Consider the following 14,281-nt stretch of genomic DNA (forward strand, 5'->3'; position numbering starts at 1 on the left):
TATATGTTTGTTTAGAAATGTGTTATGGGAGGCATTTTAACTTTGATAGACGAAGTTCTTTTTCCTGTGATATCTGTGCTTGATTGCAACTGTGCAGTAGCTGAGGAATTGTGGGGTCTTATCAAAAGATTGCCTTATCAGCTAAGGTTTGTTTTTTACTAAAATATTTAATTTAATCTTATAGCAGTTTATACTTTTAAGAAATACATGTAAATAATGGCTATCTTTGATATTATTATTGATTATCATTTTAATATTATTGATATTAAATCTATTGATTTAAATGTTCAAAAAATTCAATCAACTTAGATTGCAATTTATAAAATTTAAATTTTTATAATAAAAGTTTTTATAATAAAATCCTAATACTGTGTAATTCCACATCAAATTACTTAAAATTTCAGCATTGAACTATGGATCTTTATATTTTCTTCTCTGGATATTGTTACAAAAAAATGTTTACACAAAAATTTTAGTTTCAAATTGTTGATTGTTTTGATATTGCAAATTTAACATTGACCTTATTTTCAAAAATTATCTGGTTTTCAAAATCGGTAGTTTTTTGAAAAAAAATTCTATATAAGTATAACAAATTTAAAAAAAATGGATTCCTTCGTAATTAGATTTGAAAATTATCATACATGTGATATTGATGTAAACTGGATTTTTAGATTTTTTAAAATTTGAACTAATTATACCAAAACTAAATATTCCCATCAGAAACCATATATGAAATTTGTAATGAGAAAATCAAAAGTTTTAACATTACTTAAATAAAAGGATCAGAATTGTATCTTAAAAACCAACAAAAAAGGTACAAGCTGCAAGTACTATACTTTTTAAAAGCTATAAAATAAAAACTAATTGAAAATTCTTTTTTAATATAAAAAAATGGCTGCATAACTTTTTTTTAAATCTAATTTATCTTAGCCTCAGTCATGTGATCAAATGCCATTTTTGGCATGGTCACATTTACTTACTAATGTTTGACTAGGATTGAAAGGGTTAAATATGTAGGAATACATGTTGTTGTTTTTTTAAAAGAAAAACAAAACAAAAATAAAAAATCATGTTTCAATAGGTAATAGATTATTTTAAGAAAACATTTAATTTTGTAGATATCGACTTTATGCATTATGGAAAAACCAGACATATTCTGTTCATCCAAAGCTCATACTGGCTAAAGCGAAAATCATTAAACGAGCAAAATATATTACAAAGTTAGTTTTATTACTTTTTAAATTTTAAAAAAGTTTAAGTGAGATTTTTGATATAGTAGCAGAAGTTATTTACAACAACAGGCGCTTATCTAAAGAAAATGTGAAGCCATCAGGACGTCAAATTGGAAAGTTGAGCCATAGCAACCCAGGAGTACTTTTTGACCACGTAAGTTAATTTTTTTTTTCTCTTGAAAAATTTTTCTTATTATTTTTCATAACTTTTATATTTATTTATGAATTATATATTACTTTAGTTGCTAGACCAGATTCAGAGGTATGATAACTTTATTGGGCCAATGGTTGATGCACTTAAATATCTTAACCCTCTTGCATATGATGTGCTAGCATGTATCTTTTTAGTAAATTTTCTTCAATATCTAAATTAATTGTTTACTTGTAACCATTACTTGTTTACTTGTTTACTTGTAACCATTACTTGTTTACTTGTAACCATTACTTGCTTACTTATAACCATTACTTGTTTACTTGTAACGATTACTTGATTATTTGTAACCATTACATGTTTACTTGTACTGATTTTTATTGTGGTGTAATTTTGTATTGTAATTTTTATTTAGTTTTTTTTTTACTTTTAATTTTATAGCATATCACATTTTAATTAAAAATAAAATTTTGCATTAACAGTTTGTTGACACTAAAAGTTTTATCTTAACTATAAATACAGTTTGTATTATTGAAGCATTAGCAAATCCTGATAAACAACGAATGAAGCAGTCTGATACTAATCTTTCTTACTGGATGCAAAGTAAGTTATTTAACTAAGAGTAAGGTTTCGTTCTCAAAGAAATATCAACCAATTTGAAAAACATTGTATTTTGTGAGATTTTTCACTTAGGTTTATCACAATTTTGTGGTGCTGTATTTAAAAAATATCCCACAGAAATTACTGGTTTGCTTCAATACATTGCTAACCAACTGAAAGATGAGAATAGGTATTTTTAACTGTTTTTAAATATTTCAACTATTCTTTATTTTATTTTTTAATAAAATAATAGCTTTAGCTTTTTTTTTTATAAAATAAATAAAACAAAGAAATAAAAAAATTTAAAAAAAGTATAATTATAGTATATCTACTTATAAATTAGCTTCACTTTTGTTGACTCTACTTATGAGTTGTGTCATTGCTCACTGCTTTAAAGTTTAAGCACTTTGGGGTGAGATTTCCTTTAAAGTTTTATGGTTAAATATTGTACCTAATTATTTTAGAACATCCGTATTAGGCGTATAAAAAAAATAATTGAAAGATTTTAAAATTAGGATGTCATCTGATAATGAGTTTTTGTATTTTGAAAAAAAAGACAATAATTTCAAGGTGAATCCATTTGAAAAACTAACGCATCAAATGAGTTATAGTTTATAAGATTGCAAAACAAAGTCACTGACAGTGACATTGGGTTTGTTGAGTGTTTATTCTACCGAGTATCACTTTATTCATGTTATTTAATATTTATTTAGGTATTTCAACAACAAGCAAAACATTGCTTGTTGTTGAAATACCTAATCAAATAATAAACTTTATAAGTTCAGTTTGTGCACAATATTCAAAATATCAAATAAAAATTTAACTGCAACCTAAAAAAACAAGAGACGCATGGGAAAGAATTTGATTCACTTTCAAAAGTATAAGATTTCGTAAGAATGAATCTCAAGAACTATTAGGAACAATATGTAAAATGCCAACAAATTGGCAAATAATAAACTGATATACCAGCATCAGACTGTAAAAATATGAAAAAATGAATAAAGAAAATTCTTGATAAATGTTTTTTATATTAACGATTATATAATATAATTTTTTAATATTAATGAATTATTTCAGTACTATAAGGTAATTTGAATTTTCAGACAATAGACAAAAGATTAGTGCCAAGGATAATAGAAAAATTGATTAAAGAGACAAATAAAAATCAAAAAACCAAGTACTTATAGTTTTAATGGTTTATTAGATATATTAAAAGAGGATGGTTGCATTTTAAAGATAAAAATCATTATTTAAAGCAATTAGAGACACCTGGTAGAGTGGGATATACTTAGTACTCAAGGTGGAGAAAAAAAAGTAATGGGATGGTATTTGGTAAATTTAACATACCATCCCGCCTAACCATTGTTGTAAATAAAGATTTATAAAAAGTTGGCAGAATAGCATCCCATCTCACTTTGAGCATTGGATATACTATAAAGAAGCCTGATGATCTTAAAAAAATACTTCTTTTAAAGAAAATTGAAATAGGAAACATTCCATCAACTTCTAGTCTGAATAAATACAGAAGAATGCGAAAGTAGTAATGAGTCAGTGAGTGACAGTGGCTGTGATTATAAACCTTCAATAAATATTTTATGAAAAATTTAAATGAAAAATTAAGCAGAGGATAGTCAAGGCTGTTAAATTGATTAGTCTAACAAGCTGAGTACACAAAAAGCTGCCACAGTGTGTCTACAACTTCAGATGGCTGGTGTCGATTTTTCTGCATTAACTCAACCAGCAGTTCTTTTCTTAATTTATTATGTAAAAAGTGACGAGATAAATTGTGAAAAGAACTAAATGTCAAGATGTGGTGTTTGTATTTTGATGGAAAAAGATAGCTGGAATGGAACATCAAGTAGTTGTGATAAAGAACAATAAAAAGAGGTTAGGCTAAAGCCAATGGTATTAAAGAATGGAAAGTCAGAGACAATTTTTGAAGGACTTTAAGAACTTTTGAAAGAGTATAGTTTATTGGGATCTATAATTATGATTGTGAGAGACACTTTTCACATTAATTTTTATATTTTTGAATTTTTCTTATTATTTTTCATAGTTTTTGTATTCATTCATGAGATTACTTTACACTACAAATGTTGACACTAGAGAAACAAGTAGCATAATAAAGAGTTTGTTGATATATTTTCAAAGTGCTGCATTTAAGTAATCTCTCTGTGTTGGTTGTCAGTATATATATTAGATTAAATATTAAATTAATGTCTGGATGATATTTTTAGAGGTAATATTAATTTACCAGATTTTTCATATTATTTTGTTAAAACAATGTCTAGAAAATACGACTATTTAACATCAAACTTTCACAATAGTGGTATACAATTGAAAGAGAATGAACTGAAATGAAGAAATGGCATGCAGTTTTTGATGCATCTCATTAATGTAGTGAAATACTTTTAGAATGAAAAGAAAATGTTGGAAAATAGGCAGATATCTGGTTTTTAAATCAAATGTTCAACCCTGAAAATGGTAAAGAATTGGCAGAAGTCATCAAATATCATCCTAAAGCTATGAATACATTCACAAATTTTTGGTGTGATATTCCTTTGCCTATAAATACACAAAGATCCAACATTTGTGCTGAAGGAGCAGTAAAAGTTTTAGAAGAATCAAGTCTTTGCAAATCTGAAGAAACTTTGTATTTGAAATATTTATTAACAAATCACGATTAAAGCAAATGCAAAAATATATCCTTTTTAAATTTATCAAGATAAAGATTTTATACAAAGCTCATCAGAATATGACATGCTCATTGAGTTTGTAATGGTATTATACCCCTTTTATATATATATATATATATATATATATATATATATATATATATATATATATATATATATATATATATATATATATATATATATATATATATATACATCAGGCTTTGTTATGAGATTTCGCTGCGTAAAAAAACGCGTAATGCATTTCAAAGTAACTCAACTCAGCAAATATATTTTGTATTGTTAGAAGTTACATTGAGTCACTAGCGTATTTTCAAATACCGCATTGTAATTAAAGATATTTTATTAACCTGTTAAAAATCATACAGACAGTTTTTTTTTCTCACTTTAACAAAAGTTAGAAATAAAATCTTAGTTCTTATTTGAAAAATTATTTTTATCGTTTTTTTCAAATATGAACTAAATTTTATTTTGAAAAAAATATTTTTTTTTCATAAAATGTAACATGTTTATTTTATTTTGTTTATTTTCTTATAATTTTATAGCTGGTTTTTGGTTATTTTATTAACTGTTATTAAATTTTTTCTTACTTATTTTGTGAACTCTTTTTAATAGTGTTTTTAAACAATAAAAAGTTTTATCAGTTACCGATAACATATTCGTGATCATAGTTTGTTTTCATAAATTAAATGAACGTCATTAAAACTTTACATTATTGAATTGACAATGAACTTAAAATAAAATATCTTATTAATAAAAAATTTACATCAAAATAAATCGTGCACTTTTAAAACTATTATGACAAAAAATTTATATATTTAAAAGGAATTTATATATTTAATTCCTTAAGATAAAACTTAAAACACTTTATTTTCTTTAACTAATTTTTAACAACAACAACAAAAAAATGAAACAAACTGTTTCTTTAACAAAAAATCTATAAGTTTACAATTGCGGTTAAATGCTTTTACTTACGACTTTATTTCTTCTGAATAAATATCACATAAATGATATCAAAAGATAGTTTAAATATTCTAAAAGATAAAAGTTTTTGCAAAACGCAAAACTGCTGAACTCATAGGCAAATCTCCTTTTTGCAACCAAAATGCGAGCTGCGTAACGCTTACCAAAATGCGAGCTGCGTAACGATACCAAAATGCGAGCTGCTTAACAAGGCCTATAAATATATATATATATATTTATATATATATATATATATATATATATATATATATATATATATTTATATATATATATATATATATATATATATATATATATATATATATATATATATATATATATATATATATATATATATATATATATAAAGGATGGATATATATAAGTATATGTATGTTGTTACCATAATTAACTATTGTGATAGATAGTATAGTAATTATATATGAGAAATGTCAATTAGATGTCTCCTGTTTATGATTGTAAAGATGCTTTTCATATGATAGCAAAAAGCTTACTGCAAAACTTATCTTTAAAGCAAACTTTATCTTTAAGTAGATAAATATGAAACATCTAATGGTATTATTTAGAAAATAAAAGATTTGAAAAGCTTTTTTTTCAATGTGAACTATATTTCTATTATCATTTTAGTTTAGATTTGCTGGTATTAAAAGAAGTTGTTCAAAAAATGTCAGGCGTTGAAGCAAATGATGAAATAACACCTCAACAACTTGATGCCCTTTCTGGTGGGGAGCTTATGAAATCAGAGGTTGTTTTTTTTTAACCAAAAGTTTACTTCTTTTTTCACTGGTTTCAATGAGAACCAAGTTGTTTAATTGTGTTTGATAGAGTTATTTATTATAGAAAGATTTGTTTTGTTTAAAAAAATTAAATGTCTAATTATAAAAGTAAATTTTAAGACTTGTGGCTCATTGAAGATGAGTTCAAATGCTGGTTGCAAAGAGATAAAAAGGATAAAACAAATGCATTTTATAAAGCTTGTTCAAAGTTCTTCAACATTGCAAACAGCAGAAGAGAAAATATAAAACAGCATGGTAAAGGGAAGAAACACGTGGCACGATGTCCATCTGATAAGACAAATTTTTTTAAAAGCTAACTGAAGTAACTAATCTGTGTGAACAGAAAGCTATGTGAAACTCAAAGGCAAGCAAATTTGATTGATATGATCTCAAGAGATTAGACATTAAATGCAGAGGTAGTTTGGTCACTAGAAGTTTTTAAATGTAAATAGTTGTAGCGTTCTTCAGAGTCAAAAAATAAACTGTTCTGTGTTTCTAGGCAATAAAATTGCTCAAAAATTTCATGTGTGGAAAAACAGAACACAGTTACATTTTATGTCTTTAAATCTGGTAAATGAAAGCAGAAAAGAAAATTTACTTGATTCTTTAATTAATATTGGACATGTAGTCTCAATATCCATCACCATTCTATCCAAACTGGGGTATTGACTGGAACATTAGGAAATAATTTTTTTTTTATGTTGAAAATATTTGTCTCCATCCCGCGAAGTTGACTATGAATGTCTAACAGCTGCTACCTTTTCAGACTGTCCCCTTGAGTTTTGTGACTGATGGTTTCCGAATAAATGAAAACCGATGGATTGAAAATAGTAATGTTGCCAAATGTGCCAAAATGGTTATGCATGAGAAAATTGAAGTTAACTTTTGGAAAGGCTAACCAAAATCAAAGCAACCTGGAAATAAAAAGCCTGGACAAAGCACCAATTTTGATTGTCTTGCAAAAGCTATGGAAGATCCCACCATTCCACTGAAACTTAGATTTTTTAAAGGATTTCGCAACATCCTTAAATGGTTTCTTAATAACTTTTGAAACTGAGAATTTAATGGTGCCGTTTCTCACCAAGTAGTTACACAATTTCCTTTGTAAATAAGGTGGTTGTTTTTTGAAGAGAGATGTTTTAAAAAATGGCAAACTCTGTATATAAACTGCTCAAAGTTAACTTTACTGATAAAGTAAACCAAGTATTATTGGAGTCGGTTGATCTTGGTTTTGCTATAAAACATTATACCAAAGCTTTGTAAAAAAAAGTGAAGTTGAGCGATAATTACTTATGCAATCTTTAGTCAGATGCTTTGCAGTTCTTGTCTAGTTTATGTGTGCATTTTGCAGAAACAAGTATATTGAAAAATAATTTTGTTTGAAGCTCTTCTTATTTTTCTCCTTAAGTTATGTTGGAACGAGCTGAGTTGTCAACAGCTTTATTAGAAAAAATGCTTGGAATTTTTATTGGTTTGAAAAAATTGACTTCTGAAGTTACTATAAAAACCAAACAAAAGTTTTCAACATTTCTGTCAAACGTTATTAAGGGTAACACAGAACTACTTAGAGAATCAAAAGAATCTAAAGATTAATTAGACTTAATTCTTCGGAAGAATTGAAATGCAAAAAAGTAAAGTTGATAGAACTTAAAAAACCAATTCATTAATCACAAATTTATGAGCTTTTCTTTTTTTTAATTCATGTAATAAAGTTCATCATTTCTTGATGGTAATATAATGTTAAAATACCCATTTCTGGTCTGCAAATTTGGTAAACATCTAAAAAGGCATTGCATTGTAAAAAATTGCTTTAGTAAATCCATGTCGTTTGATATAAGAAATGGCATTATTGAAACCTGTCCAAATCACACAAGTGTGGAACCTAAAATAGTAAAAAAAAAAAAAAAAACCCTTTGAAATCTTTTATTTTTATTCAAATTTTGTAGTTATGTGAAAAAAAATCCTCTGAATTAGATGCAAAATCTCCTGTAAAAGCCTCTAACATCCTCTTTTTCTATGAAAATTTTATGTGGCCACCCTGTCATAGTAACACGTGACAGCAACACAACATTGGTAAGGGGTATTTTATGGGCTGAATAGGTTTTATAAATTTTAGAAAAGGAAGTTTTTTTTTTAATTTTAGATAAAAAAAGAAAGTTTTAGAAAAAAATTAAGTATGAGAATAAGCACAATTACCATTTTCACCAATTTTTTTGTATTTTTTTCACCAAGAAAATTGCTAAGAAAATTATGATCAAGGGGAATAAATGACAACAGATTATATACATGGAAAAAAGATTGTTAATATTGACACTTTACAAAATTAAGATAAATAATATACAGTGGGTGTCCGTCGCATTAGGACCATTGGTAATTTTTGTAAATATCTTTTGTAAATATAAAGTAATAGATAAGTAACAGTGCAATTAAAGCTTGTACTTTAACTTTAAATTTAACAAAAAAAACTAAATATTTTGAATGTTTTTTGGTTATTACAACAATATATTAAAGCCATTAATAATTTGTAAAACTACCTTTATTTGCAATAAAGCAAATGTGCTTAAAAGAATTGCATCAATGCATTGTGGCATGCTTGCAATTGATTATTTTATAGTTTCTTTCAACTCTGCTTTATTGTGCCATAATGAATAATCTTTTAGAGATAATGATAATATTTTTCATAAGATCTTGCTTGTTAGTTATAATTTCTTTTTTCAAATATTTGATGGGGTTAAGATCAGGTGATTTACCATGCCAAGGCAATACATTGTTATTATTCTGTTTTTAATAAACTTTATACCACTTTTTGCTGTGTGGCAAGTTACATCATCTTGCATAAATGTAAAATTATTGATTTTTTTGACCAATCTGTTATTTGGGCTAGCAACTTATTTTTCAGAACTTCTTTATACTGTTCCTGTCTCATTGTCCCAACCATTTTGTATAGATGATCCTGGTCCTTGATTACAAATGAAACACCAGGTCATTACTGAGGGAGAATGTTTTACTGTTTCCACAATGCAGCTAGGATGAAACTTTTTGTTTGGTCTACGATGGACAAAAGCTGTTTTGTTCATCATTTCTTGAAAGGTTGACTTGTCTGAGAAGCATATCCAAATCAATACTTATTTTTTAAAGTGACTAGTATATATTTTTAAATAAATTATGAGTAAAAACGTTAATAAGAATATTCAAAAAAGATACTTTTTCCAATCATCAACTAACAAATGACAATGATTTCCAATCTTTCCAATCTTTTTTTTTTGTCTAATCTTTTTTTTGTCATGGAAGGAATTTTGGTTTCCTGGCCGAACAGTAACACCACAACTTTTTTCATTGTGCAAATGGTCCAGTGTGAGGCATCAACACCAGCTTTGTGGTTAAGCTTAGTCAATTCTTTTTGTTGCTTTTTTCTCTTGTTTAGACAGAGATTTGGAATGTTATGATCTGCTCTTGGTGTTGTTTTGCAGTTAAAACGGTCTCCTTGAACCAAATTCTTTTGAAGTATAATTTTTTTTTCACTTGCATTAAGGTTTAGTGAGAAATCATACAATTTTTGCTAAGAATGTTGTGCATTTAGTAAGACTGGTTTCAATAGTTTTTGTTGGAGTAGTATCACATTTCTTTCCCAATGTGGAAAATTTAAATTTAAAACTGTTGCTGACCACGCAAATAATTTTTTCAAAAAGTTGACTACGACTGTTTAGATGTTTTGATGATTTAACATTTCAGAAATGTGTTGAAAAGAAATGCTAAGCTAAACTTAAACTAGGAAGAAAACTAAAGAAAAAAGAAAACAATTCCTTACAAAAATTAAAACTCGAAGTGAATATTACTTTTTGTTATGTTTAAAATTGCGTTTGAAATAAATTACTTTAAAAGTTACCTTTTGAAACGTTTTGTTAAAGTTACACAAAACTCTTTTACAAATTTCCTTCCAATGATTGTTTAATAAATGAACTAATTTTATTTAAATTATTAAAAAAAGTTATATAGAATATTTTTAAATTGTATAAACATTTTTTTTTCTCCCAAAAAGTTGCAAACTTATTCATAACTTGAAGTAACTTAAAATTTTAAAAGATTTTCAGAAAGATATCAAAAAATAGTTTCAAACATTAATCAATACATGCCTACATTTAAAAATTTAAATAAAAGTTATTTTGTTAATTTACACAAAATGCATTCATTTTAAATAATCGTTATAATTAATTATTTAAAGCCTTCGCGTAAAACAAAAAAACTTTAGCATGACAATTATGTAAAAAAGTTTTGTACAAAGGTTTGAATGGTAATTATGTTAAATATAAGCACTATTTACTAATGAAAAAAATTTATATAAAATTAAAAACTAAGAAAACTTAATTTATTTATAGTTTAATTGTTTATAGTTAACAACAAGTTTTTTTGTATAACATCTTGTAAAATACAATATGATAATTAATTTTTAACATTTGGTAGCTACATACCATACCAGCAATGTATTTAAAATTGTGTGCTCAATATTTTTTTAGTATTTACAATGTTAAACATTCTGGAACAGAATGACCAGATGACTACATGTAATAGTAATTTTTCTATGGTATTTATAGGTAGAGTGGGTATTGTAATTAGCTTTTTTAATTGTTTTATTAAGCAGGATCTTTTATCCTGCTCTCCTTGTTTTAAAGTATTTTTTTCTTGAAATTTTTTTGCACATATAACAGATGACTTAGTTGGCATATAGTTTTGCATATTTACAAATAACTTTATCCTTTAAACTTTTTATGGTTTGTAAGTCAATATTGATTTTGACTAAAAATTTTGTAATATTATATAGTTTGTTGACATTAAATGTAAATAAAATCAAAACATCTTGTTTTAAATCGTTTTATAAATAGCCAACATTTCGAACCTATTCCTTGTTTCACATTTTCAATATTATTCCAGAAAGTCCATTTTTGATTTTTTTCCTTTTTTCACAATTTCAATATTATTCCGGAAAGTCCCTTTTCGGTATTATTCCTTTTTTCACAACTTCGATCTAATTCCGTTTTTTGAATTTTCGATAGTATTCCTTTTTTCACAATTTCGATGTTATTCCAGTAAGTCACTTTTTGATACTATTATCCTTTGAGCTATTTCGGGGTTATTCTGCTTTTTGGGTTTTCGATACAATTCCTTTTTTTACAATTTCGATGTTATTCTCTATATCAATGTTATTCCGGAAAGTCCCTTTTCGATATTATTCTTTTTTTCACAATTTCAGGATTATTCTGTTTTTCGGATTTTCGATACAATTCTTTTTTTTACAATTTTTTTACAATGTTATTCTCTATTTTAATGTTATTCCAGAAAGTCCTTTTTTGAGATTAATCACTTTGGCTATTTTCGATACTGTTACTACTAGCCTACAAAGTTATTAATTGAAATGTAAAAAATATATATAATAAAAACTTCTATTTATCATCTTGTGAGCACAAGAATACAACTTTTGATTGCAATAAAAAAAAACTTACTTAAATTTGTATCTAGCAAAAGCCTTTAGCCTGTAAATCACATTAAAACTTCAGATTATCAAATTAAAATTCACATTAAATCAGGCTATCAAATAAAAATAGCTTTAAGTTGTCCAAAATACAACAACTATGTCAAGGGCTTGTCAGTCTGAATTGCCAATTGACTAAATTATTAAAGTAAAAATTAAAATAAGTTATTAAACTTAACTAAGAATAAAAAATAAAAATAAATATCTTGGCATGTGACAAAAAATAACATCCAATTTATTTTATCATATGTGAATTTAAGTCATCTTTTTGATATAAATGGTAAAAACATTGTGGTGTATCCTAATTTGATGAGTAACCACTGTGTGTGTAGTTCTTGCGTATTCTAGTCATTTTTCTATATAGGGCTAAGTCTAGACTAGAAATAGTTAGTGGAAATAAAAGCAGTTTTGTAAACTATTGCCAACATTCGCATTTCTATTTTCAGATAAAGCTCATGGCAGAAGTAAGTGACTGGGGCCCCGACTTAAAATAAGACTTTTTGCAAACCCGGCCCCGGTAAAATTACAAGATTTATCAAGGTTGATAGCCTGGACTTATAAAAAAGTTTATAATACTTTTTGTATTATAATTTTATATTTACATTTACTATTTATTACATACTGGCATATATATATATTATATATTTTTAAACAGTTTAATAGAATATATTATATATTTTTAAACTGGCATATATATATAAATATATGTATATATATATATATATATATATATATATATAATATATATATATATATATATATATAATATATATTTAGACTCTAATTTCCTTTCAACAAGATTGCATGCAACCACTATTAAGTTATGAGTTACTTTAAAATAGAGGACAGGTTAATATATTAGAAAATGGTTAACTGATGACTTTAAAAGTTGCAGAATCTATTAAAATGAAAACACAAAGATGGGGAAGAGTTAAAAGGCTTTTTTGATGTGCAAGGACAAAAAACTGAATTAATAAAAGTTTTTATAGTATGAAGGACAGATACAGTAAAAGGATGCAACTTGTTGAATAAGAAGCCAAGTAAGAATGAGTTTTGGTTTATTGTAATGGCAATAGCTTGTTTAAACATTGACCATGATAGTATTTGTAGAAAAAAGAAAGAAATGCAACCTTACATGGGAGAGTGGTTCAAGCTTGGCAGATAAAGCAGGTCTAACTACATTTACAATGTGCTTTTAAACTTTGTCTGAGAGTAAGAGGGTTGTTATTCGTCAATATAGGAATGCCAACAGTATTGCAATATTTTTTTGCAGTAAATAAATGAGTTTTGTTGGCTTGAAAATTTAAATCCACAAACCACTGCAAACCTTAGGCTGTTACAGAAGAGAGATCAGATTAAAAACCGGCACTTGTTCTAAGCAATCAGAAAGCAATCAAAAAGATTTTTTGTCAAGTTAATAGTATATAGTTGAGTCATTAACTAATAGAGGTACTTTAGATGTAAAATTTCTTATCTACAATAACAATCATGAAGATTGTTATTGTAGATAAGAAACATTACAGGAGCAAAGATAGAACTTTGGGATACCCTTAAAGTTACTTGAAATAAAGTGGAGTGTAGTCCTTCAAGAATAACTTTAATTCCGCAGTTAAAAAGAAATAATTTATTAATCTCAAAAACTTTATGTAAAGAAACTAATAACAGAGTGAAGACTAATCGAAGTATAGTTGGAGTGGTCAAAGTGTTTTCTAGAGTTTTGAAAAATTGGAACCACTTATTTAGCACTTTTTTAAAGTTTAGCAAAAATATTACATATATATACATATATATATATGTATATATATGTATATATATGTATATATATGTATATATATGTATATATATATATATATATATGTATGTATATATATATATATGTATGTATATATATATATGAAACAATTTCTATGCTCTTTGTTTATTTACCCTTTAGATTAAAATTAAACTATTTTGCATACACCTCATCCTTTTTTTTATTATTACACAAAAATATTTTACCAAAGATTTAAATTAGTTTTAACTTTGTAAATAATTATTTTAATAGGGTGCATATTTCAGTCAAATTCGAAACACTCGAAAGCCATCTTTGCGTTTACGTGATGCCTTAATGGAAGGAAAGTTGACTATACCACTTTGTATTCTGATTGCGCAACAAAGGAATGCTGTTGTTTATGTAGAAGAACAACAACGTCACCTTAAATTAATCGGAAAACTATATGATCAGGTTTCCTTTAGCATTTTTTATTTAATAATATAGCATTACTTTATGATTTTTATTTTATTTTTAATATTATGTTGAGTTGAGTTTTAATTTC

The 14,281-nt window shown here is 26.1% G+C and overlaps 1 protein-coding gene across 3 annotated transcripts in view; it reads left to right on the forward strand.

Annotated features, from left to right (window-relative positions):
* The window catches only part of LOC100208622 (THO complex subunit 2), a 92,027-nt gene that overhangs the window by 44,950 nt on the left and 32,796 nt on the right, over positions 1–14,281 (forward strand). For all 3 annotated transcript variants that reach the window (XR_010642289.1, XM_065812583.1, XM_065812584.1), the window contains exons 15-22: positions 16–146; positions 1,119–1,220; positions 1,302–1,386; positions 1,475–1,568; positions 1,906–1,986; positions 2,077–2,173; positions 6,291–6,408; positions 14,011–14,190. Coding sequence is in view for 2 of the 3 variants with exons in the window: in XM_065812583.1 (XP_065668655.1) it covers positions 16–146; positions 1,119–1,220; positions 1,302–1,386; positions 1,475–1,568; positions 1,906–1,986; positions 2,077–2,173; positions 6,291–6,408; positions 14,011–14,190 (888 nt within the window). In the remaining variant the exon portion in view is untranslated. The remainder of the gene's footprint in view (positions 1–15; positions 147–1,118; positions 1,221–1,301; positions 1,387–1,474; positions 1,569–1,905; positions 1,987–2,076; positions 2,174–6,290; positions 6,409–14,010; positions 14,191–14,281) is intronic.

Source organism: Hydra vulgaris, chromosome 12 (genome assembly GCF_038396675.1).
Source record: "Hydra vulgaris chromosome 12, alternate assembly HydraT2T_AEP".
Taxonomy (NCBI): Eukaryota; Metazoa; Cnidaria; class Hydrozoa; order Anthoathecata; family Hydridae; genus Hydra; species Hydra vulgaris.